Source organism: Fundulus heteroclitus, unplaced genomic scaffold, assembly GCF_011125445.2.
Source record: "Fundulus heteroclitus isolate FHET01 unplaced genomic scaffold, MU-UCD_Fhet_4.1 scaffold_82, whole genome shotgun sequence".
In the NCBI taxonomy this organism is placed as follows: Eukaryota; Metazoa; Chordata; class Actinopteri; order Cyprinodontiformes; family Fundulidae; genus Fundulus; species Fundulus heteroclitus.
The window spans coordinates 740,585-767,798 of NW_023397274.1; the positions used below are offsets into that span (position 1 = coordinate 740,585).

General features: G+C 40.5%; 1 protein-coding gene across 3 annotated transcripts in view; it reads right to left on the reverse strand.

The window, feature by feature from the left end:
• unc5c (unc-5 netrin receptor C) overlaps window positions 1-17,756 on the reverse strand; it is a 181,407-nt gene extending 163,651 nt beyond the window's left edge. For all 3 annotated transcript variants that reach the window (XM_036134443.1, XM_021319809.2, XM_021319808.2), the window contains exon 1: window positions 17,164-17,756. In XM_036134443.1, the coding sequence (XP_035990336.1) occupies window positions 17,164-17,281 (118 nt within the window). In that variant the 5' untranslated portion in view covers window positions 17,282-17,756. The remainder of the gene's footprint in view (window positions 1-17,163) is intronic.
• Window positions 17,757-27,214: the final 9,458 nt, after the last annotated feature.

Below are 27,214 nucleotides of genomic sequence, written 5' to 3' on the forward strand. Positions count from 1 at the left end.
GGAATTACCAGATTAAATCAGTTTTTAGTTTTGGATTGTGAGAAATAACTTTCTAAATAAATGCGTCTCATAGTCCGGTGCGACTTATATATGTTTTTTTTTTTTCCTGTTTATGACACAATTTTTAGATTCCGGAGAGAATTATAGTCCGAAAAATACGGTAATCAAGTACCTGTTTGGAACGTCACTTTACAGCAAACACCAAATTATTACGTTTTAAACACGTAGTCATATTAGCACATCACAGATGTTTCAGTTGCTATACAGAACTGCATTTGTAGAAAGAGAAAAAAACAAAACCTAATTGAACTACAAGCGCTCTAAGGATGTCATAGATCCCTCATTAGGAACAAACATATTCATGTGCCTCTATGTCTCTGCAGAACCATTATATCAGTTTTCTCTGTAATCCTGGTGTCATTCATCCTAAAGGAAAAGAACACAGAAAGACTAATCACAATGCTTGTTATTGAATCGTTATGATTCTTTTCCATAGAGGATAAATAAATTAAATCTCACTGAAGCTCTGCTTTTCCAGTAGCTAAATGAGCAGCAGGAAGGGGCTGCAGTTTCTGTAAACACCTCCCCCCTATGTAAACATATATAATCACAACAAGATGGCTAATGTAGAGGAGCTCGTAATTGTATCACTGAAGTTAGATGAGTGAGTTTTAGGAGGGGGGGGATTTGCAGCTGACTGAATTAAAATGTCTGCCTCATTCTCAAGAGACCACCCTGATGCAAAGGACAGAGACTGTCTGCTTGTAACTGAGGCCATGAAGTAAAAAATAATTGCGTAAAGCTTTTCCAAAATTCTCTTTGCAGGCACAGAGATTTTTTTTTTCACCCCTCTCCTTTTAGCCCCCAGCTTTTTCTAACAGAATAAAAGAGAAAAGCAAAAGGGAGAGGGGACAACAAATGAAGAGTCAAGTTGGATGTGACAAGCCGCGCAGAAAGAAAAAAAAAAGCCTTTTCTCAACGATAGATGTTAGACAGAAACATCCCCTCATTGCGATACATCCATCATATCACTGATCACTTTTGTCCTCCTGCTCGTCCAAACCTTCTGACTATATGACTAAAGCCAGAGCAGGATGTTAAAGCAATGACTGGAGGCATTTATCAAATTCAAAATGTCTGCTCAAAAACTCATGTGGACCTTTACAAGTCAATAGGAAAGTAAAGGTTCAAAATCACTTTAATTTTACGTTATACGATTTCCTACGGTTTGAAGTTCTTCTACGGCGATGTTGGAGAAAGTGCCGGAGTGACCGTACGTTCTCCGGCTGAATGGAGTATATAGAAGCATCATATACCAGCCCCACCTGTTGGCGTTCATTTCTTTATATTGTTAACAATAAAAACAAAATTGTCTGGGAATGAAGAAAATTGAACAATGACAGCGGCTTGGAAACTAAAGTTTTAAGGAGTCCCTGTTTTGAAACGGCAGTTGGCAGGCTACATGTAATTTGTCATTCTACACTTTTCCTTATATCTACGTGTCAACATAACAATGCATGCGTCGTACATAACATTGTAACTGAAATGATCAATATGTAACACATTTTAGGCAGGAATTAAAAGTGTGTTCCATCTTTTCTAGGAACCAGGGTAGTTTTCTGCATTTATCATCACCCCACTGTGTTTCTCATGCATTAAAACAAAGAGTAAAACAATAATACCATGTTGGACATTTACCCCAGAAAAAAAGGCCCTGGTAGGGAGGACTCATTTTTTTTAATTTATTTACCAAAGCCTTTGGAACGGGGTTTTAGGGAGAAAGAAAGGTAAACATTTCAAACTGGTAATCATAGGTCAATCACATCCACTCAAACTCTTATTTTCTAATTGCTTTAAACTTAATAGAGTTGAATCATCGGCTGCTGTTTATAGTTATCTGTACAATGCTTGTTATTGAATCATTATGATTGAATCATTATGAGACTGGAGTATTGTGCAGATTTTAAAGAAACAAAGCACTATTCAAGATGTGTCTCAGGGTTTACTTATGAAAGATTTGTTAAATTTATAAAAGGAAAGGCTGAATGATCAAAGGTGTATGCTTACAACACCAGGTCTTAATCTCTACTGGATACCGCTCAGCCCTGTTCGAAACTCCTTAGGGAAACCACTCACGAAACAAAAAAGCGGGGTAAATAAAAGTTCTGGAAAAAATAAGCTCCGGGTCTTACTGTCGAATTTTGCCTTTTGTTCTTAATGGTTGGACAAAAGTTTTATACCATTCAGTCTTTCAACAAACATTTTCCACCTCAAACGATTAAAATACAAAACAACCAATAGTTGTTTTTATCTTCTCTGAAGAGAACTTTTATACAAAACCCTAGTTAAAGCACTTCACTCATGAAAGTCTGCACTTTACTCCGACACTACTTCAACATTATTGCTCTCATGCGGACACAGTCTATTTTGTTCCTTTCATAATTACTTCTCCTGCACTAGCTTTTAAAAGTCTTATTTCATATTTTTTCTTAATTTAAATGTTTTTCATTCAAGAACTAATGGGGGAAAGTGGGAGAGACATGTGATCACCTTGAAAGATTTTTTGTGGAAAAAAAAACTGCTGATTCTGTGGTATCTATACTTAAGGTTATCATATCATAAATACCTTATACTCGTTCATGCATGTAATGTTTTCTGTTGAGATCTTTCTGACTTGCACTGAAATGGAAACTTACGCTCAAATGTTCCCATTTGTCATGAATGTGGCCCTATATTCAAAGCAACTGCTGGAAAGAAATGAAAAAAAAAAAAAAACCTGCAGTCAAAACCAAAACCAGGTTTTGCTGGTGTCTGGTGTTTCACGGGGAAGAAACACAATAAGGTTCAGATTACGCTGCCAAATTTCCCAAGAAATTGCAGGCGAATGGAAATATGCATGTGAGCTGGTAACACTTAAAGCTTCTCAGCCCTTTCAGAAAACGCAGCTTTGTGCAACGCTGTCGTATTTGTTTACCAGATTTGTTGCCTCTTTTCCGTGAACAAAAAAGCCACACAAAGCAACCCAGAATAGCTGTGGGTTAATGTGCCTAAATACTGGATCCGTCCGGTCCGCTCATCTCCTGGGTAAAAGCCACGCAGCTTAGGAGTGGTTCCGTATTCCTTTATTCCTCGTCTCCAGTTCCCCCTTTCTCCTCTTCTTCTTCCTCCCGAAGCCATATCGCTGCTGTTGTTGGCGAGCTGCTCGTAGTGGAACATGGGCATGCTAAATAAAATATTTGGCACGGAGAGGCAGAAAACATGGCTAACGGAACCTTAGTAAGTCTTCGCAGACTTGTAAAAACAAACATGATTTAGTAATGTGAAGCTTTCTAGACGCGAGATGTAAAAAGCATGTGCAGAGGGATTTAAACAAGCAGCTACTGGTGAAAACTTATCAGGAGGTAGAATTCACTGATGCCATGCTCCCTCCCTTACACAGAGGAGCTGCCCCCCCCCCTTCCTCAGTATAAGCCTTTCTTCTTTTACCTGATAGATCAGCTTACTTCACGTCAGCCCAAAGACCATGGGAACCCCTACGCATAGTGTGTCACCACTGAATTATCGGTTTCCGCTCCACATGCTCCAGCATATCTGCAGCAAGCCATTACTGTGTATCACTTTACAGTTACTATGCTGATTCCAGCGCAGCTGGCGTACTGTATGGAGTCATGGTTTATAGATGTCTGGAACTAGAGAAACAGACTTGTCATCTCACTGAGCTCGGTCAATTTTTCCCAAACCAGGATCTCATTTCTTCATCATCTTGACAGGGAGAGCAATTCTTCCAAGCCCTCCTACAGAAATTGATGGGCATGTTTGAAAGTCCATGATATCTGGGGGCACTCCAGTGGATTAGCCGGATAAGAAGGTCCCTGTTCGGAGCCAGCTGGAGTCCATCATTGCGTCTCTCGCTCCCTTCCCCCCCCCCCCGTTATCTCCCTACAACCACTTACAGATAAAATTTGAATAGCCGTAACATAAGATCATGAAAATGAAAACTCTGCAGATATTTTTCCTCTTTGAAGAATATTCATTTCATTACCAGATACAAGAAGTAATTCTACTAATGTATCACTAATGGTAAAGCTTAATGGAAACTAAATGACTGCCAACGTTACGATTGCTTAGGCTTACGCAAAACGCAATGTTAGTATCATATTTCTTTGAAAACCATCCAATATTTTTATTTCAAACCACAAATAATTGGCCACATGTCGGACACGGGCTGTAATTGCACAACAACTACAGCTATTGGTATCAATTTCACAGCGGTTTGTCCAGGATTTGTCAGACATTTTGCCTTAGAAAGGACTGGGATTAGGTTTCGGCAAATACCTGATATTAAATGACTTAGATCGCTATCAGGGGTAAAAATCTTGATTGGACATCTACAGTGGAAGCAGATATGAGGATTAAATTAATCTTTTTATTTTTTTTTTTTTGGCGCTTGGCAATTGTTTCATAAATATAATCATTATTACCCATTTATAATATGTTTATATCTGGTATTTATTCCAATTTAGTATTTAACTTCTTCAGGGCACCTATATTAGCATCTAATATTCACCAAAACATTTTTTCCAACCACTTTCTACATACATGCCTATCTCACTAAAAAAAAAACATTTCTAAGAGAAACCAGAGATCTCAAGTTAAACTATACATATAAAAAAAATATTTTCATGCTCTAAGCCACTTCAGTTTATGAAATGAGTTCCATATTTCCCATAACATCAGAACAAAGTAGAGTAAGCAAGGGAAAGAGCAGAGGGTTGCCAAATGTAAGACGCAATCACAACACATCATCATTGAACTGTGGATACAATTGTTGTTCCAGAAATCTTATAATCTGATAAAAATAAATGCTTTGTTCTAAATACCGGAAATAAATGCGCAAAGGCACAAACTGATCTGTAAGTTTGCATGATTTTATTTTATCTGAAGTATATGGTGCACAACAACGCCGGCTTAATGCATGCAGTGCAAGGTAAATTTGAGCTCCAGTGTTTATTCTGGGTTTTTTTTTTGAAGCATCGGGAGCCAAGAGTTGTGTTTGCTGAATGGATTTGTATAGAAGATTGGATCAATTCAGACATTGGACCTGCTTTGGAAGAATCTCCTGCTTTCTCCAAAACATGTTGGAGCAGTCGTCACAACAACATCCATTATTGACCCTCTGCCTGCTCCTCGGGTAACTTGAAAGGAGCAAAGGCAAAGCTAGGAGCTTCTCTGCTGACAAGGACGTTCCAGTAATATTTTATGGTTTCATAATGAACTCTAGTGAGCACATCCTTTGTGTGGCTCTAAAAATATCAAGCTACTAGATATCCAAGGGCAGATACATTATGTTTGTTATTTTTTATCCTTTTGTGTTAATACATCACGCAGTCCTTACATTTCCTTGAACTTTCGGGTCAGCAAAACTGGTTTCAATTATTAAGCTAATTTCCATAGCTTTCATCAACCGGAGAAGAATGCTTAGAAATCAAAGGCCGCAGAGCAATTTATTCCGCGCCCGATGTGGCAGATTAGAAATTTCTCACAACTTTACAACAATACAGTACAATCTGCTCTTTTCTGGCCGAGCCAACACACCGGAGCAGCTTCGGCGGCGCACTTTCCACGTGACGAGTAATAAAATAACCTTCCGCCGGTGGGGCTTTTGTCTGGGCCCCCCGTCTAAATGAGACCCATTGAGCTTGCCCCAGTTATACACGGTCTGCCAGCACTTAAGTCACCAGGGACTGATCCCGGAGATATGGCGAACATACACATGTTGTACAAACACAGGAAAGTGCTGACACCCAACAGCAATCTCGAGTTGCAAAACTATTACTGGAGTCAAGGTAACAAAGCCAAAACTGAGGAAAAGAGGTCACACAGTGGGGTGTTAAGGTTGGTGGGAGTTCTGCGGCGGGGTGGATGATGGTGAGGTAGTTAAGTCGGCTATTACACAGTTTTTTTTTTTTTTCCTGCAATGTTGAATTCCACTGTGCATGCTGAGACTTGTGAAGAATAATTACCCCCCCAAAAAAGACCAGCCAAGCATTATTCCAGTCGCTATATGCAAAATATAAGTCAAAACTTTGGAAGTTTGAATATCTAGAGTGTGTGTTCATAATTCGACTCCTCTTTGACTCTATGCATTGGAGGGGATTAATCATGCAACAGTACATACCAGCTGAGAAGCTTTAATTTAGCACCTCATTTCACTCAGTAAAAACAACTTTTACAGGCTGGCATTGTGACACACGTTTAATTCTGCCCTCTGGTAATGGTCTGCTCCGTTTAAAAGTCTGCTTGGCAGCTTGGTAGATAACAGATGGAAGAAAAATGTGGAGAATTATGAGAAAGATTGATTTTGCGAGGAAGAATGGTCTGGTGTTCAGACGGATTTCTCTGAAGCAGCCCTTTTTTTTTTTTTTCAAACCCGGTTATTATTGAACAAACATACGGGCAGAGAGAAAACAATAGCGTGGGCACACAACCACGGAGGTATTTTCATAAAGACAGACACATATAGAAGTATTCATACCCATTGATTACTTTTTTTTTTTTTTAGAATATGTCATATTACAATCTCAGACTTGCGTGTGTTTTTTGGGGATTTTGTGCGACAGACCAACACAAAGCATCGAGAAGTGGTGGGAAAATCCATCTTAGCTTTCAAATTTTTTTTACAAATCAAAACATTGTGGTGTCCACTTTCGGTTGCATTCAGACTCTTTGAGTCAATAGCTTAGAAAACCACGGTTTACTAAATTAACAGTTCCTTTGTGGGGTTATGCATCTAAATGTTTAGAACAGCTAGAGGCCCAAAGTTTTTCCCATTATTCTTTGCAAAAGGGCTCAAGTTCAGCTAGACTGCCTGCAGAGCATCTGTGAACATCAAGTTTCAAGTCTTGCCACAGATTCTTACTTTGATTTAGGTCTGGCCTTTGACTGGTCCATTATAACACAATATGCTTTTACTTCCAGGACACCAATGTCGCACTGGCTGCCCATGTTCCCTTCGACTCTAACCAAATTCCCCGTCTCTCCTGAATAAAACCCTCTCCACAGCATAATGCTGTCACCACCATGATTCACCGTAGAAATGCCGTGTTCAGGGTGATGTGAAGTACTCGTTTTCCACCACATGTGTTGTTTAGCATGTGTCTTCACCTCTGATCACCTCCTTCCACATATTTGCTGTGTTAACTATCATGGCTGGCGGTAAATGTTATACAGAACTTCTTCTGGCCTTCATTAAACAATGGCTTTGTTCTCGGTAGTCTACCATAATGACCAGATTTGTGGAGTACAAAGCTAATAGCTGTTTTGTAAACAGATTTCTCAACCTAAAATGTGCCTCCCTGCACCTTCTCAAGCGGTGGGTTTTTCTTTCTGATTAATGCTCGCCTTGCCTGGCCTGTCGGTTTAAGTGGATGGTCATGTTTCGGTTGGTTTGCTTGGTCTGCCATTCTCAGATTACACAGACTGAATATTTACTAATAAGGTGACTTCTGAAGCCAAGAAGGTGCAGTGGATTTTATTCAAGGGCAACAGAGTAAAGGAAAGTAGGTAGAAAACAGATTTATATTTGCAAGAAACATTGAAATCGTGCATCATTTTCCCTTCATTTTACAGCTATGCAGTGCTTTGTTTTTGTCCATCATATTAATTCCTAATAAAATACATCTTACATGAGTTAGAATGAAAAACGTGATTAGAAGCGGAATAATGCAACCTGTCAAAGACGCCAAAAGGGGAATTACTTCTCATTTGCGTGTTATCGCTGACCTTTATGTATAATAATTATTTCCAACAAAAGTCAGCATTAATGTATTAATGCTTAATTAAGTCAACAAAGGGTTTTTTTCTCCCCCTCAAAGCTCCTCCTCACAGTCTTGTAAAAGCGTATTCCTTCAAAAAGGACAACTCGTTGTCTTTCAAGGCATCCCGAGTCCATCTTTATGCAACCATAATGTAAACCAGAGACTCTGAACTTCTCTTGTGGGATCTCAAAAGCAGACACAGGAATGAGGCAAAAAAGAGAACCAAAGGAGGGAGGGGGAAACAGGAGGATAAAGTATCTCATTTGAGTCCCGTAAAAAGCAAGGAGGCACAAACATTTGTCTGTGGCAAGACTTTCATCAGATGCTTTAAGAGTGTAGAAATAACACAGAGCAAGATGCTGATAAAGTGGAGACAGGAAATGGGGAGCATTTGGTCTCCTGCTCTCATGTTTCAGCCGGGACAAGGGGGTCCCACAAGCACTCCCTTACTTACCCCCCCCTTCCCTTCTCTCTGTTCTGCTGACATATAAAGACCACAACCCTCCACAAGCAGACATCGGAGCAGCAAATGGAAACCTAAACAGAACTGAGACGGACACATTTAAGGAAGTGGTTAAGTAAAATGCGGAGAGGTTATGCAAAATTAAACTCTGAATACTTCAAAGATGAAAAACAATTATTTTCTCCATTTGCCCTACATTCACAAACAAAGCTCTATATAGGAGCACAAAGCAGCGGAAAGCAAAGAAAAGGGGTTTGGTTTCATCAGACAGTAGCGACAGACGGTAGCTGTGTTTCACATCCAAAGAGAAGGAAGGCTGGATTTCTAAACAAACATCATAACTCAGGTGACTCCGTGCTGAGTCCACGACTCAGGCGTGATGCATCACCTCTGAGATCATCTCATTACTGCCTCTGTGGTATGTGGGACTTTCTCACGACGAAAGAATGTTTAGCCTGGATTTAGCATCAGCGTCCCTTGATTGTGGCAAGAAGGAGCATTAACGGGAGCACCAGGAGATGATGACATCCATTTCCAGCTAATTACATTAGAAGCATTGGTTTAGAGCATATTGTTACTGCAAACGTAAATGCAGATTTGTTGCCAAAGCTCAAGAAAGACGGAAAAAAGTAAACAGTTAAAAATGGGACTAAGAGTAAAGTGAAATTATGAAGTCAACGATGGAAACTGTAGTTGCTCTCTTATTTGCATTGCCTTACAAAATTAGCAGCCAAAGGGTGTACAAATTTCCAAAATATATTAAGGTTTTATTGCTGCAGCCTACGCTCACACTAACCTACTCATCTCTGAAGTAAAAATAGCAAACTTTATTTTTATTCCAAAAAACGGTGCTAAATTATTTCCCCTAACAATTTATACGTTACTTTTCTTAATTTAAATCCGACATGTTTAATTATGAATAAATCGCTTTGTGGTTTCCCTCTCTTCAAAATGGGGAAAGACAAAACAATAGTCCCACTCAAGTGAGGAGGATGGCGATGGAGGTAAACAACTATTCATTTTATGGTTTGTGTGCAGATGTTCAGCAGAAGCAGCACTATCTGTGGAAGTATCTGTGTATCTTGCAGCCTGACCAGCCTGTTGTGCAGGCTTGTTCCTTTGCTTTAGACTACGTTTGTTCAATGAACGCAGACCTGCTCAGAGTCCAACCACAGCAGTTCACTACGCTCTTTAATAAACGTCTTTTAATCAGATTTCGTTCTGAAAATTTATCAGAATAATTGTTAGGCAACTCAGACATTTTAGATTATCCAAATGTGTATTTCTCTACCTGAAACTAGATGAGCAGCATTTGTTGGCCCCTGTTTTGCTTGTGGGGTAACTTCTCTTCCTGTACCACACTGGGCCCCCGCTCCCCACTTAGAGCAGTAGTTACCGAGGTTGTTCCATGCTACATGCTGGGTTTGGTAGCTCGGTTAAAGGACGTCGGGGAAATAACATCACTGGGTCGGTCGTTTAATCAGCACATTGAGCTATTTACAGTGACCCTGAGCCAAGTAACGTTACAGGAGCCTCTTTTAATTCCGTTTAGGTTTAATGCAAACTCAACAAAATGAAACTGTGCAAGTATAGAAAAGCATTGAGGGCAACGATAAATGTTAAGAAGCTGTGCGAATGAGAAAAAAATAATAACATGGATAATGCACAACTATATGGCAAACATGAAAAGAAAATTGGAATACCGTTAGAAGACAGAATTGATCAATTTATGAAATGTTTAATGAAAAGTGAAAAGAGACAAACAGCCTCCTAAGGATGCCAATGTATGCATTCACCTGTATACAGCTGCGTTGGTTAAGACACGTGGCTGATTTCCAATTAGGGACAGAAAAATGTAGGTGGACGTTAGCGGTTGAACACCAGGCGAGAGGCCAGGAAGCCAAATTAAAGGGCAGAAGTGGAGTGTGTACTTATTCTCACTCATGATGTGCTCTGTCAGCCCTGCTGCTTATAATGGCATGAGAAGGGCCACTTAACTCGTAATCACTTCTCTCTCCCCCTTTGGCTCTGTCCTCCTCGCCATCACCCCCACCAGCCCCAGATTTTCTGACGGCTGGCTCTGATCTCTAATCATAAACGAACAGAGGACCTAGAGCAGGGACAGCGGTCCACACACCCACACCCCCTCTCCCCTTGTCTACAATCCTATAATCAAAGGGCTCCTGGACACTAAGAGGCAATGCAAGGCTTTGAATGAGAAATGGCCGCGCCTCTAATGCATCATCTCAACTTTGAAGAGCCATTTTGCAGCGAAGGCAGAAATCACAGGTAGGGAATCAGGTCGCCGCCACCACCATCATCATTGTTAGAATCATTATCTCCCATCTCACTGAGTACTGTAATTGAAAGCGGGACCTTTTAAACAATTATTTTCATTTCCTTTCCATAGCTGAAAAGGCAAAACTTGCCACAATATGTCAAGATAATTTCTGCCCTGTGGTGCACTTTGACTTTCCATATCTAGACGTAAAAAACACACACACACACTTCCGCACAACTAAAATGCAACATGCGTTGTCAAGGCACACAGGTCAGCCATTCTGGCACAGGCCTACCTGTCAAGCGCTGCTACTTGTGCAGAGCTCTGCTAATGGACTGCTAATAGAAGTGAATGTTGCACTGTGAAGCTCCCCTGTAGTTGAGAGTGTCACACAGGGTGATTAATGACACTCTCCTCTCCTCTCCTGTCCGACTGCTTTCACCCTTCCTTCTCCCCTGCCTCTGCCAACAGCTCTCTCTCTCCTCTTCATTGCTCACCTTTCTGTCCCTTACTCGCGTCCTTACGATCTCCTTCATCTCACCTATTTTGTTTTTCCAACTACTGTTCAGGAAGGAACAAGAGTTTTCTGGTTTTCTATTATACCCTTCACTAGTCAGGTTTACTGGATTCAAGGCGTCGCCGTATCAGGGAGGCAAATAAAAATGTCTCAGGATCGCCGCATGGCAAACATTCGAAAAAGAAGCGGAGGAGTCATCTTTTTAGCATGATGGAGATAAGCTGGAGTTAAGTTTTAATGCAGTTATCGCATTGTTCTTTTTCCTTTTTCAAAATGGTGTAAACTGTGAAATGCAATTAAAGATGCACTGAGATATCAGTGTGAGATGATTGTTTTTTAACTTGGTGAACTTTGACCCTCAGTCGATAAATCTAGAATGCAATCTCTTTCTGATCAGTCAATGCACCATACCTGAATGCTGCCAGGTTAAAGTGACAACACTCTTTAGTGTGGAGGCGATTACTGAGGGAACAATAGTGATTTATTGTTAGCGTTACTAGGCTGTTTGGCAATAAAGCCAGAGGAAGCACAGAGATGTAGGCTTTTTAAAAGGAAACAGTATTTTCTACATGTCCAAACATGTTGGCAGCTGGAGAGCGCCAGACTTTCAACAAACAGGAAGGCTGAATGGAGCACGGCAAAGTTGCTCTGTTTTATCTCTTTTAGTTTTCACGCTCAACCTGTCAGGGAAGATGGTGGGTTTTGAGAAGATTTAAAAAGCTTTTGCACTGAAAATCTCTAGGAAATATTCAACTATTGTTTTAGTAATACTAAGATGAACACCTTTATCGCTAATGTAAGATGTCTGAGTAGGTTTCCTCCAGGCGCTCTGGTTTCCCCTACCACTAAAAGACATGCTGGTCAGGTCGGCCATTAGTGGCAGCGCGCTCAGTCCATCTGATCTACGAAATTTCGTTGTATGTACCTTGCATGTATAATGACAAATAAAGCATCTTATATCTTATCTTAAAGAGTGTTTAAAATGGAAACTCATAATTATTTTGTTTGTTTCATATAAACATACATCCTGTTTTACGACAAGTGCTCACTCATTGCTTATTCTCCTACTATAAAAGATTAATGATGACTTACGGCATGAAGGCTAGAAAAAACATTTTCGATGGTTTCATATGTTATAGAGGAATTGGCTAAAATTGGTGTCAAGAAATGAAACGCTTTACATAAATTGAAGCTCAGGCCACAAATATCTTTATTGGTCTTTTGTCCTTGAGTAAAATTTGAAAGAAAGAAAAGATCAGAAATAGAGCTTTACAATATTTAGATTTTTTTTTTTTAAAAGGGTCTAAGTCAACCAAAACCTAAGCAACTACCTTTAATAATCAAATTAAATAATTTACAGAAAGTATATATTCCCTTGTGAATGTGGCTTTAGCTCCTTATCGTCGCTTTAGCACTTTATATTTTAAATTGCTTTAGTTCCTTGTAGACTTAGACATCTTAAGCACCCGTATCTAGGTATTTGTAATCTTTCCATGTTAAATTCAGTGTTTTCATGCTGTCTTTATTTCTGTTATGCAGATTTATTCTCCTTTTCAAGCAAAGTCTTTTTCTTTCATATTCATTTGTTTTTGCTCCACACCTGGGTCCTGTAAGCTGATTGCTCCACACCTGTATTGAGTTAGTCATCACCTGTCTATGTTTAACAGTGTAGGCTTCAATTATGTTTGAGGTTTTCCAGATGATCACTGGCGTATAACAGTTGAGCTATTAGCCATATATTTACTTTATTTTGCTACATTGTTTTTTTAACCTTGTCAATTGAAGTTTTCTTTTTTTAACTTATTTTTTCAGTTTACTTTTAAAAGTTTTGTACTATCTTGAGACTATTTTGGTTTTCATGCTTTTTTTTTTTTGCACACGTTCTCTAAATAAACAGACGTGAACATTTCCCTTTGTCCACACCTGGCCTACTCTTGTTTTGGGCATCAAGATGTTACAAAGTTTCAAACATTTTAATTTCAAAGATGTAAAAATGTTACTCTTTTAAACACTTTTAATGAGCTTGCTCAAAAGTTCAATATTTACCAGGTTTTTTGCCTATATCGAGCGTAGGGTAGCGCAGCACTGCCCTTTCCATAAATGTGTTGCTGCACACTGCCAGTCTGCTGGCTGAAAAAAGGATACTATATCATATTTTCTGTAGTGAGTGAAAATATCAACTAATTACCATTCCAACATCAGCTTGTTCAACTATCAGTGATACTCCACTAAGGGGTAAATGACAAAAAGGTCAGCTTATTTATTTAAAAACTAATTGCAAAATTCAGTGGATGTCTATTCTATAAGTTTACTACAGTAAAACGCAAAGAAGAACACAAATATGGTATGTATATAATAATCTTAACTGTAATAATCAGTCAGTCTGATCGGTAAAAGTATCACACTGACAACAACACTCTTTGGTGTAGAAGCTGTCACTGAGAGACATTCAGTATTATTAAGATAACAAGAAAACTTTTGATTACTGGGAGCTTAACTATTACACCAAACTAAGGGGAAGCAGATTGAATCTTAGGAATGATGTAGAGAAGTCATATTGTCTTTCATGTCCAATAACTTTTTTGTTTTTTCCACATAAAGCATGTTTGGCTTTGAGGGCCATGGAGTCTAGTCAGTTACATAAAAATGTATCCATTACCAGCATTTAGTATTTAAAACAAAACTGAGTAGTCAAAGTGTAGTCTTAAAACAAGCAAAAACAAAACAAAAAAAAGGTGAGATAAAATGAATGTTGACATGATGCAAGTAAAAAGGAAATAAAACAATTTGGAAAAACAGTAAAAGGAGCAGGCGAAATAAAATTTTGAGCTCCTAACAGATGTACAACAACGAACCTCACAACAGGGCCAACCGTAAACATGGCAGCCACAGTATATACCGCCTCCACCAGCAAACCACAAGGTATCCTCACCCACAGGAGGAGCGCAAGAACCGCTCCCGGCCCTAAAATAGCAAACGTCTATATTTTTTTGCTTTCATAACAATAGTGCATGACATCAAGTGGAGCAGGGAAGCAAGCTCAGCAGCCACTTTTCACAGTAATTATCGCTCACTACCACGCTCCATCTGGGGCTTAGCTAGCAACCAGCATGTAGCCCTGCCCCGACGAAGCCAAATTGTGCACAGCCGCTCAACTCGCTTGCATTACCTGTGCACACTGTAAACGTAACCCCTACTCACAATAAATTATTCAGTTACGTTTAATTTATTGAATTTAAATCTGTCATTTCAGTCAGCTCACAGGGGGGAAATTTATAACTCCTGCTCCTCGCGCACACAATGTGCTTATTGTGCATATGCTCTGCTTTAAAAAAATTACCGCAATGATTGTAATGTTAGTAGACCAAAGGGAGCTAGTTTGTCAGGCCCCAGGGAAGCCTGTTAGAATAATAATGATGGAAATACCAGTCCCATTTACTCCATGCAGCACCCGGATTGCTCTGAACGGGATGGTCATCTGTGGTAAATAGCAAAGCCTCACAGCACACTGAGTCATGATGGTTTATAATCCATATTTGTATCAAGTATCCTTTAACTTTCCCCTCTATAAAGAATCCTCAGAGGACACAATTTCAGGAAGCGGAGAGGAGCAGGGTGTGAGAGAAGCAGGAAGGCATAAGAGCAGCCATATGGAAAAACTGAACTATTCCCAGGAAGGCTCTCAGCGACCCTGTATCCAGTGGCTAACGCACAGACGCACTACATAAATGTCAACCTTAAGGTCAGGCGTGAAAATTAAAAGAAATCAAGTATGAAAACACCTCAGATAGGATTTTCTTTGTCTAATCAAACACGATTTTCAGAACAGTAAATAGAAAACCCAGGTCTCAGCTTGCAGGAGTTTTAAAAAACCTACTCTAAACCCATCGGATCCTCTCGCCTCAAGCAGATAAAACCTATGAAGACAATCCTAATTTTAAGGGGAATTACTGCTAGTATCAACCTGACGTGCAGGAGACACTCTCAGGAGCAGATTTGTTCTTCCACTAAGAGTTCCTGGTCAAGCTACTTACTGTCAGAGAGCTCTCACTGAAATCTGGCTCAACTTGTCTCTTCCGTCAAGACTTAAACAAAGAAGAGAGCACTCTTATAATTAGAATGATTAAGAGCTCTTGAAGAAAATGAAATACTAAACTAATATAAGTACACGGAAGCAAAGGTGATCTGTTCCGATAACCCCGAAAACAAACCATCCAGGAACAGAACTGTGTGCAAGCAAGCGTCTGTAAGCGAGCCACTTTAATCACCAGTAGTTTCACACTGAAGAAGCATCTCTCGAGCGATTTGGAAATGTGTACAGCTCATCAGTGCCTCAAAATAGCTAAGCCCATTAATTAAGCTCAAACAATGTTCTCCTGCTGTATCGACTTCTTAATGGACAGAGAGGAACCTTGTTCGTATTCCCATCCAGTCAATGACACAGAGCTCTCCGGGGTTTTGGAAAGGGTATTATGTCATCTCGTCCTGCCCTTCAGAAGCTGGTTCTGGCCTGTATTTTGTTCTTCCTCGCCCCTTTTTTTTTTTTTTTTCTACCCCCGTTTTGCTCATTAACAATGTAGGAGTGAGATAACAATTTGGAGGAGCTAGATAAGGTTGCTCAGAGACCCTAATCCCTGAAACACGATAAGTGTTTGGGACGGCAAAATAACCTTGTAGTCCTCCTAAATATCGCAGACGTTTAATACAGTGAAATACACACGTATAGTAGACAGACCACCTACCTTTATTCAAGGGCAATACTTCAACATGCACGGACACGTATCTAACAATTAAGTGTCAAACAGAGGCTCTCCTCTCGCTGCCCTTTGACAGGTAATTTCACTCACGAGAAAGAGGATTAGGTAAATACCTTCAAGTGTTTTAGCTTTACCTTTGTTCTGTAACTGACAGCTACCTCAGTTTGCAGAAAACATCAATCAATGGAAAGCATTAACGAAAAAAAACAAAACACCCAGCAATGGTTTTCTACCAAGAGAGCTAGAAACAACAGATTTTTTTGAGATGTTTGACAAAAACAACTTAGTCCTGATCATAGTTGTAAAAGAACGGGCTGCGTCTATAAACATATTCTAAACTGAAGGGGAAAATTAAATTTTTAAGTACTTAAAACTCGCTTGTTAATGTGATTTGAACAAGACTAACGACAACTTCATCATTTTGAATTAAGGATCTGTATTAAAAAAGATCCATAGTTGTGTCATTAAAGAATATATATATATATATATATATATATATATATATATATATATATATATATATATATATATATATATATATGATTTAAAGGTATATCAGATTTTTCTATATTTGACCCATATATCATTGATCAGAGCTGATCAAGATAAAGTTGGCTCGATCTCTGACCTGATGCACCAAGCAGGCTTTCCCTGCCTGACACAGATTTCCTTAAATAGTATTTCCTTCAGCTCCAATGTGCTGATTCCAATGTCTCTCTCTTTTTTTGTGTGTTTGTTTGTTTTTTTGGCTCTAAAATATAAAAGAGAGTAAAGCACACAATATTTTCATACAGAAAGTTTCATAATCATAATCCAATACCAATTTATGCAGCACTACATATGCTCCTAACGTTTACCTATTTTTTTTTTTATTTTCTAAAACTGAAGTACATGGGGTTAGGTGCTCCCTTTATGAGGGAAGGATTAGTTTTGATGACTTCAAAAAATAGTGAAAGGGCGTGATTTTTTTTGGTAATATTATTATTACTCGACTGGTTTATTACTGATCAACTCAAAGTAAAAACAGTAATTTCCCCACCGACCACAGCACATACATTATTCTGATACTGGCGACGTAAATTACCCCATTATGCATATATTTTAAAATGTACGCTTAATATTCAGTATACACCTATCTACCAGGCGGGTTAAAGACAGTCTGTATCTTTATAACGCACTGCCAAAAGGTGCGCACTCTACTTTAAAAACTGATTTCCAGGTAACAGACTTCGGGGCACTACAGCCCCGACGAAGCAGAGAGCGTGTATGAAACTTTGACCAGGAGTAAATCCAAGTCCGCCGCTTACAAATCGAGCATTAAAGTTTACCTTGAGCAAATCCCACTTCCAGCAGGAGAACGAGCAGAAGCCAGGACGCGTTCGACATCTCCGGGGAGAATCTGGCCACTCTTCCCCTTCCTCTGTCAGTCTGTGCGCCGCAGCCCATGATGAGGAGTCAAGCTGCGCTCTGAGGCAAGTCCGAGTCTCTGAGTAAACGTCGCGTTATTCTCCCTCCGTGCGCTGCGCTCCCGTCCAGGTATCTGCCTCCACAACCCGGAGCGCACAGCGTGGCCCTGCAGAAGGTCTCCTCAGCGCGCTGATTTGTTTGCCTTCTCCTCACAAACATGTGACACTTTACAGACGTGGGCTCATCGTCCTCCGTCACAGGAGAGGATGGGTGCGTTAAAACCGGACTCCGTTTGATTCCCCCCTTAATGGTTCACCAGATTTGCTCTGATGCGTGGATCGATGCCTTGAAGGTAAATTCATGCTCCCTCGCCAAATCGGAGTCCACGCGCGGAGAGTCCCGCTCAGCCGAACCTTTGCAGCGTGTGCGTCTCACTGACGGGACTGAACCCGGGCAAGGAGCCGTCTCTGCGGGCTACCTAGCTCCTTCAGCCAATCCAAGTGCTCCGGCGAGTGGAGGCGCTGCATCAAAACCTGGCCCGGACAGCGGCGAGGATTGGAAGCGGTGCATTAAATGCATGGCAAATGCAGGGCTGGGATTGAGCAGAAAAAGCGAAATAAAAATGGGCGTTTTAAAGAAAATATAATCTTCTATAAGACCCTAATGTCAACGACTTTTGAATATCATCACAAGGTTCACTTTTTTTTTTTTTTTACAAATTACGTTCAGAATGAAACTCAACATGATCAGTCTCAATCGTTTTATTTCTGATCGTTCTGATAATTGCTAATTAAATCAAATTATGTATTTCGTATGTATTTCGACCAATAAAAAGAAGGCTTCTGTAACATGTCAGCCTACATGTGCTATCCAGTGAGATCTTTCAGGGGTCGCCACACAAGTCAATACAACTTGCACACAGACTTGGCAGAATTTTTACTCTGGATGCCCGGGTCCTCAGCATTAATTCAACCACTGCACCACATAGGGACTATGCACTCTCCAGGAAATGCTCCTTTTGCATGACTGCCAGCGTTAGCGTAGAGCTGCATGGAGGAAATCCGCCTGTTCCTCTGCACAGGTGTTCAGAAGCCAAGGTTGCTTTAATGGCACCCTTCAGCTCGTCTGCATTGTTGCGTCTGGTCCTTCCTATTTTTCTCTTGACAATACTTCACAAATTCATTGTGGAGTTTAGGTCAGTAGAGTTTGCAGGCCAATCAGCCACAGTGATATGATGGTCATTAAAGCAGGTACTTGTACTTTTGGCAGTGTCAGAAAGTGCAAACACCTGCTGGAAAATACAATCAGCTTATCTATAAGACATGTCAGCAGAGGGAAGTATGAATTGTTCCATGGTTTTCTGGTAGATGGCTATATGTACTTTGAACTTAATAGAACACAGTGGACCAACACCAGATGACATGATTCATCAAATCATCACTGGCTGTGGAAGCTTCATGGTGGACCTCAACAACTTGGATTCTTGTTCTGAAATAAATGGGTTCTTGAAATGCCGCTGTGGTGGTTTTTGATGCACAAGTCCACTCACGGTTGCAATTATCCACGTTGCTTGTGCACCCTTTGCTACTGCACGTTTTTCCTTCCACTCAACTTTCCATTAATTTGCTTTGATACAGCAGTCTGAGAACAACCAGCTTCTTTGATTAACCAAATTGCAAGTTTTTCATTAGCTGAGTGATAATCATCAAAATGAAAAAAGTTACTAAATTATATCACTCTAATGAATCTCTATGGTATTCCAATAAGACTTCTTCATATGAATTACTGAAATAAACTTCACTTTTACAACATTTGAATTCACTGAGACCCTATGCATTATGTATATTTATTGTAAGAAACTCTTGCTTCAAGTGGAGAAAACAAGCAGTATGTGTGGGTCCTATTAGAAATATTTATTTGGACAAAGTAACTAGAAACTGCAAGATAAATATGACTTAAACCAGCCTGGGGATGTTCCTTTAATCCCATGTGTTCAGGCCTTTGTAAAAGAATCTTGTGAATCTCTTCTGGACAAGGCCTTCTGCCTCTAACAGCTGCAGGGGGAGAGGACAAAAATGTCCCATAAACTCCTGCATACTGATTTATGGACAAAGTTACCATGCAAAGGGTTTTTCTTTTGCTTCTCAGTGTGTTACGGCAGAAAAGTAAAGTAGCAAAAATGAAAATACGTTTTATCCAGCGCATTACTCTACATAAAACACGGGTTGTATTTCCAGTGTATTGCTAACAGATGTTTCTGATCCCATCTTTCACTGAGAAAATAAATCATCGCCAATTCAGTCTGAACGCTACAAAGGAAAGCTGTTGCATGTCAGACAGGACCCCGCACTATCCCTTGCTGTAAACAAGTCTAATTGTTATTTAAGAGTACTAATAGCATGTCACCTTGATATACAAGGAGCTTCGCCTGACAGACACACAAGCATGTAGACGCTCAGCAGAAGAAAAAAAAATGATTTAAATAGAGGACTTTTTCTTTTCAGGGAGAAATTTGTCTCAGCTTTCCAGTGGAAGGCTGATGGGTTATTACATATGCATGACAGAGGTCTGAGTAATGTCCCCGACACTTTGTGATTAATGCGAAACATGAACTCCAGCACCAGCTCTGCACCGATATGAAACTTTTAAAATGTGAATCTAATTTTAGGACCTCCCCTCCATCACTGTTTCTAATGCATGGTGATGTCAGCAGGCGGCTGTCGTCTTGCTGGCATTTCAATTTTGGGTTGAGTATGTGGGAAATTATTTATTCTTGATTAAGAATTTCCTAATATACAAAGAACTTCGCTGTTAATGACTGTGTACAAAAACACAAATAGGCCACAACAACAAATTACTCGCAGTGAAAAGGACAAAAATACAAATTATTTTGTCATGGTGACATCTTCTGAGACATGGGATGTGTTTGCGTTGAAATAAACTGTTTTAATTTCATTTGCTGAAAGCAGGAAAAACAGCCACGGGTGGGAATAAACCATTGCAGGTTAATAAAAGCCAACCTGTGACGGTCAAACAGTTCAATGCGTAACAGGTTTCAGGAGACAACAAGTGCTCAACAGGTTCCATGACATTGGGTGCCAAAAAGGGTTCTGAATCAATAAACTCTTAATCGACTAGACTATAAAAAAAACGCTGCAGGGTGTCTCTCTTCACTCGCTTCCTGTCATTCTTCATTGTTTTTAAAATGTTATTTACTTTTAAGGTTTTAAATGATCTAGCTCCATCATACTGACGTGATCTCCTCAAAACTGGCACACCAATAATCTTCCGTGCTCGGCACAATCAGCCAGTTTCTCTTCGATAGTTCCAAAGCCAGATTAAATTAGAAATGGTCACTAGCTGCTGTTGCTTAAAGCCCATCTTTTTAGCACCAAGTAGGTTTTTTCTATACAGCAACTTTCAAAGATAACATCTTAAAGTGATTTACAAGGCAGAGCATAAATATATTAAAAAGACATACAGTTGCATTCAATAAATTTGGATATTATCAAAAAAGTCAATTTGTTTCAGTAATCCAATTAACTAAGGTAAACACATTGTATAGATTAATTACTCACAGACTGATGTTTTAAAGCCCTTATTTCTGTTAATAACAATGATTTGTTTATTTGTTTTTTGCTTACATATAAGGCAAACAAAATATTTTGGATTAGAATATTATATCAAACTGATAAAAAAATATTTTTAATGCAGAAATGTGGGCTTAAAGAAAAATATGTTTAATACTTGCTTAAATGTGCTTTTAATCTGACAAATGAGCTTCATTGTACCCATATTCACATTTAATGAATGTGACTGCACATTTACTGATTTAAAACTATTCAATCATTTTTAAAATATAACCATTTCTTCATCAGAAATAAATATATTCATATTAACAATTTACTCAAGTCCAAACTGCCACATAAGATCATTTATCAACCCAATACTTCAAGACACATCTCTAAGATTCATGACAGCAACACTGGACAAGGAAAACTGTATTTCAGCAACTATCACCCCAATCATCTTTTGACTTAAAAAAAAAAAGCTTTACTGCCTTCTATGGGTGAGATTTAAATAGAATAGGCCATCTTGAAATAACACTTTTGTCATCATTTATTATTATTTCCTGGTTTTGCCATGTATGGTGGTCCATATTTAGTTCACTCTTTCATTTTGATATTTAGTGTTTTTTTTTACTTCTGTTCTATTCTTTGACAATGTCATGTATTACAATTCTGACTAGTGCCATTACCTCTAGTTTCTGTCTTTTAAACCATAAAGCCTTCTCTTTTTTTTGGTTATCCATCTTAACTTGACCTCTTTGTCCTTGCGTGTTCAGCTAATTATTCCCTTTCCCTCGGTCTCTCAGTGATACTCTCCTCACAGCTGACATTCACTCTGCTAAATAACTCACCTGTTAAGCATTCCAGTAATCATTCCTCGCCGGTGTAACGCCCGTCTCAGATTACTGGACCAGTTCTAGGATTTTTTTTCCTGGAGCAGAAAGGGACTAATGATTCGGAAAAAGAGAAGTTTGAGTAACAGTTAATACAATGAATGTGGGGTATGAACAATTTACCAGTGAAGAACTTTTAAATAAAATAACTAATATAAAGAAGTGGAAAGATGGACCTAAAGGATAGATCCTGTTTTTTTCTCATAGAATCTAAAAATGAAATGAAATACCCCCGGGGATTAAACTGTTAGTGGATACTGGAAACCTGTGTCTCAGTCCTAAAGTCCTCTCCACACTGCAGGTTATGCTGAGGTGCAGCCTAATCCCAGTTTGTCCTGCCAGATGGCAGCAACCACAGTTCTCAGTCCGTCCAGGGTTGATCTGAGTCTCCTCGTATGATGAATGGGCTCCGTGTTTCCTGGTGGGGGAGCTCCCCATCCCTGAATGGAGTCTAAAGTCCATCAGTCTCCTTTAAAGATGAAAACAAGGAAGGGGGAAGAACTGACCTGCACGAAGCAGCAGAATATGATTCATAATAACTTCCCATATCGTATCTTCTTAATATTATAACGTGAAGGTGTTGTCTACAAACAATACATGGAAACATGTAACATTTCTTACTAATAGCAACAGACCATAAAGCTCCTTGAAGGCTTTTGAACGGCTCCACACCATGACGAAACTATAGTTAGGAACCCTATTGGATATTCACAGCACATATCCCCCGTTGTATGGATTTTAAAAAAATACATGCCAGTAATTACTGCTTAGCATGTAAACTCAACTTCCGCTTTTTAAAAAGCTTTAGCTTTTGTTGCAGCTTTATACACAGCTTACATGGCAAGAAATAGCTCTTAAAGTTAAACAAGTTGCTAGCTCAACGGAAAGTGCTAGCCGTTAGCATCTCGTTTGTGACTTGATTTCCGAGACTCGACCAAAAATAAAAAAACAGAAACATGGAAGCATAATCCTGTTAAACAAGAGCTTAGGGGATTTTTCTGGGAGTTAATTTACTTACAAAACTCCATGGGAAGAAAAAAAAAGCTAGCTTAACAGTATGTCAACAAGCTTTATGTGATCAGTTGGCCCTGTGTGTACATCACTGCATGTGTGGAAAAAGCAGAGATTCTTTCAGAATAAGACATTATTTAAAAGTACTTTAAATATATTTATTTTTACAAACTACTAAACAGTGACACTTTCAATTAAGGGAAATTGGTTCACATTCATAAAGCAGATTTAGAGTGATGAATGTTTTTGGCCTAATTGTCTTTTATACCATCACAATTACAAGTAACTTGTTTAAAGACTTAGTTTTCTCTTATCTCTTGGTCCTTTTAGGTTTTTCACCACAGTTCAACACTGTAAACTGTGTTGTACTCCACGGCTCCTGGTACTTTGCTGCCCCACTTCCGTCTCCATTTGGGTTCTCAACACCACAAACACTGCGTACATAAAGCAATTTTGGTATCCAAATCATTGAATTCAGGTCTTTCGTTCACTTAAATGTCCACAGGTTGATAAGATCGGCGCTTAGGCATGCAGACCTCTTCTACAAACATTTGTGAAAGAACGGGTTGTTTACAGGAGGCTCAGTGAATTTCAGAATGGCACCAAGAGGCTATCTTTCCCATAAACCAAGTTGTGAGTTGGGTTCCTTTGCTCCTATGAAAGGAGCCCTTAACGCTCCAGGATACCAAAACATTTTAGACAATTTCATGCTCCCAACCTTGCAGTAACAGTTCAAAGTTGACCCTTTCCTGGCACAACGTCACTGTGCAGCAGTGCACAAAGCAAGGTCCACAAAGACATGGATGAACAAGCTTGGTAAGAAAGAACTCAACTGTACTTCTGGAAGAATGGTCAAAAAATTCCCATAAAATACTTGTGGACCCTGTTGAAAGCCTCCTCAGAAGAGTTGAAGCTGTTACAGCTTTAAAGTGTGGGTCGGCATCTTAACACCACACAGATAAGGAATTGGATATCACTTAAATTTGATGCGTATAAAAGCAGACAAGCAAATACTTTTCATAATAATAATAATTGAACTTTATTGATCTCACAATGGAGAAATTCACTTCTGCATCTTAATCCATCACCTTGGGGAGCAGTGGGCTGCCACTGTGCGGCGCCTGGGGAGCAATTGGGGGTTAAGGGTCTTGCTCAGGGACCCAGAATGGCAGCTTGTGGGAGTTGAACTCAGAACCTCTGGGACTGAAGCTCTGTGCTCTCACCACTCGGCTACCACTCCCCTTTTCATAATATACTTTATATTGTATAACAAGAATAGTTAGTCTTTCATGTTGAGAACATAACATAAAAATGTGTAATAATTGGTATGACTATTTTCACCATTTATTCTATTATAAAACGCAAATATCATCATATATATATATATATATATATATATATATATATATATATATATATATATATACTTTAGAGCCAGCTTCTGCAGCTCTACGGCTTCGAAGCGATTCTAGTCCACTATCCGGCGTCTCAGGAGGGGGAAGCAGTGCAGTACCAACACTGTTTACAGTGGGGGTGGTGTGCTGCTGACCTCGACTCGGGACGTCGTGCGTCGGTGGGGGAATACTTCGAAGACCTCCTTAATCCCACCAACACGTCTTCCATTGAGGAAGCAGAGCCTGAGGACTCTGGGTCGGGTTTTCCCATCTCTGGTGCTGACGTTGCCGAGGTTGTTAAAAAGCTCCTCGGTGGCAAGGCCCCGGGGGTGGATGAGATTCGCCCTGAGTACCTTAAGGCTCTGGATGTTGTGGGGCTGTGTTGGTTAACGCGGCTCTGCAGCATTGCGTGGACATCGGGGGCAGTTCCCCTGGATTGGCAGACTGGGGTGGTGGTCCCCCTATTTAAAAAGGGGGACCGGAGGGTGTGTTCCAACTACAGAGGAATCACACTCTTAAGCCTCCCTGGTAAGGTCTATTCAGGGGTTCTGGAAAGGAGGGTCCGTCGGATAGTCGAATCTCGGATTCAGGAAGAGCAGTGTGGTTTTTGTCCTGGCCGTGGAACACTGGACCAGCTCTATACCCTCAGCAGGATTCTTGAGGGGGCATGGGAGTTTGCCCAACCAGTCTACATGTGCTTTGTGGATCTGGAGAAGGCATTCGACCGTGTCCCCCGAGGGATCCTGTGGGGGGTACTCCGGGAGTATGGAGTACCGGACCCTTTAATAAGGGCTGTCAGGTCTCTGTACGACCGGTGTCAGAGTCTGGTCCGCATTGCCGGCAGTAAGTCGGACTCGTTTCCGGTGAGAGTTGGAGTCCGCCAAGGTTGCCCTTTGTCACCGATTCTGTTCATAACTTTTATGTACAGAATTTCTAGGCGCAGCCAAGGTGTTGAGGGGATCTGTTTTGGTGGCCTTAGGATTGCATCTCTGCTATCCGCGGATGATGTGGTCCTATTGGCTTCATCAGGGCGTGATCTACAGCTCTCACTGGAGCGGTTCGCAGCCGAGTGCAAAGCGGCCGGGATGAAAATCAGTGCCTCCAAATCCGAGACCATGGTCTTGAACCGGAAAAGGGTAGAGTGCCTTCTCCGGGTTGGGGAGGATGTACTGCCCCTAGTGGAGGAGTTCAAGTATCTTGGGGTCTTGTTCACGAATGAGGGAAGGATGGAGCGGGAGATCGACAGGCGGATTGGTGCAGCGTCTGCTGTGAAGCGGGCGCTCTACCAATCCGTTGTGGTGAAGAGAGAGCTGAGCCAAAAGGCGAAGCTCTCGATTTACCGGTCGATCTACGTTCCTACCCTCATCTATGGTCACGAGCTTTGGGTCGTGACCGAAAGAACAAGATCCCGGATACAAGCGGCTGAAATGAGTTTTCTCCGTAGTGTGTCTGGGCTCTCCCTTAGAGATAGGGTGAGGAGCTCAGTCATCCGGGGAGGACTCAGAGTAGAGCCGCTGCTCCTCCACGTCGAGAGGAGCCAGTTGAGGTGGCTCTGGCATCTGGTCAGGATGCCTCCTGGACGCCTCCCTGGAGAGGTGTTCCGGGCACGTCCCACCGGGAGGAGGCCCAGGGGAAGACCCAGGACACGCTGGAGGGACTATGTCTCCCGGCTGGCCTGGGAACGTCTTGGGATTCCTCCTGAGGAGCTGGCCCAAGTGGCTGGGGAGAGGGACGTCTGGGCCTCCCTAGTGAAGCTGCTACCCCCGCGACCCGACCCCGGATAAGCGGAAGAAGACGGACGGACGGACGGACGGATATATACTTTAATGCATTGCATTTTAAATAGCCCCATCCATTTCCATCCATCCATTTTCTAAACCGCTTTATCCCTCATGGGGTCGCGGGGGGTGCTGGTGCCTATCTCCAACGTTCACTGGGCGAGAGGCAGGGTAGACCCTGGACAGGTCGCCAGTCTGTCACAGGGCAATTTTAAATAGCCATCAGCATAATAATTCCCCAAGCAAAAAATACTAAGAAATCAGGCCTCCTTGCAGCTTTTCCAACTGCAGCTGTTGGTTGACCTATACAGACAAGTATGTGCCGGTATTTATGTAGTGTTATTACTTAAACCAATCCACCCTGATGAAATACCCAGTTGAAATCTTTTTAGTTTAGTACAAATAGCAAGCAGTTGTCTCTTACTGCGTTTAGTCATTTTTGCAACATTTGTTGTAATCAGAATGAAAGAGAACACATCAATATATTTCTAACACACTTTATCATACAAGACTTTAAAGCAATACACTATGATACACAAGGACATGTTTGTAGTTTAGTCATACCTTTATTCAATTGCGTTTTAGATCTGTTCATTGCACACAAAGACCTACAACCACAACAGCTGTTGAACACGAGGCTTCAGACAGGTAGTCCAGAAATCAGTGGATGACACCAGGATATCTTTTGTATACAGTCAACAGAGAGCTGTAGAAGAAACAAAGTTCATAGTAGATGTAAGTGGTATGTTTAGCTGAAGATGTCAGTGTTCTTTACATCATAACTTCCACCCAAGCCTCTGTGTTTCTCTTCAAAGATTTAGTATTGCATAGAGATTGGCTACAGTATTTGTGGATCAGCAGACCAATCAGAAAACAGATTGAAGGTTGCCTTTAAAGCAATGACCTGCATACCACATGCAAGGTCATTGCTTTCAGTAAAGAAGGCTTGTTACTGTGTTTTTTATAGTCTTTTAGGAGCATTTAAAATCTGAATAAAAGACAAAGTGTTTTACTGGAACTGGGAAAGAAAAGGGTACATGGTTTTAAGAATTTCAGTGAATGCCTCAATATTCCCATCAACTCTGACCAGCTTCTCTTTCTCTGCTGAAAATGGCATCATCACAGCAATGTGTTACCACCAACAGGTGTCTGCATCTGGCTTGCAGCAAACTTTAGTCAGTATGTCTTTCTTGCCAACAATGACTTTATTTTTCGTTTTCTCATAGAGGTCAGACATATTGGCAGGCACCATAAATGGAGCTGTGCGTCTCTGTGCAAAGAAACAACCATGGACCTCTTGGTTGTTTCTTTGTGTATCTTCGCACCA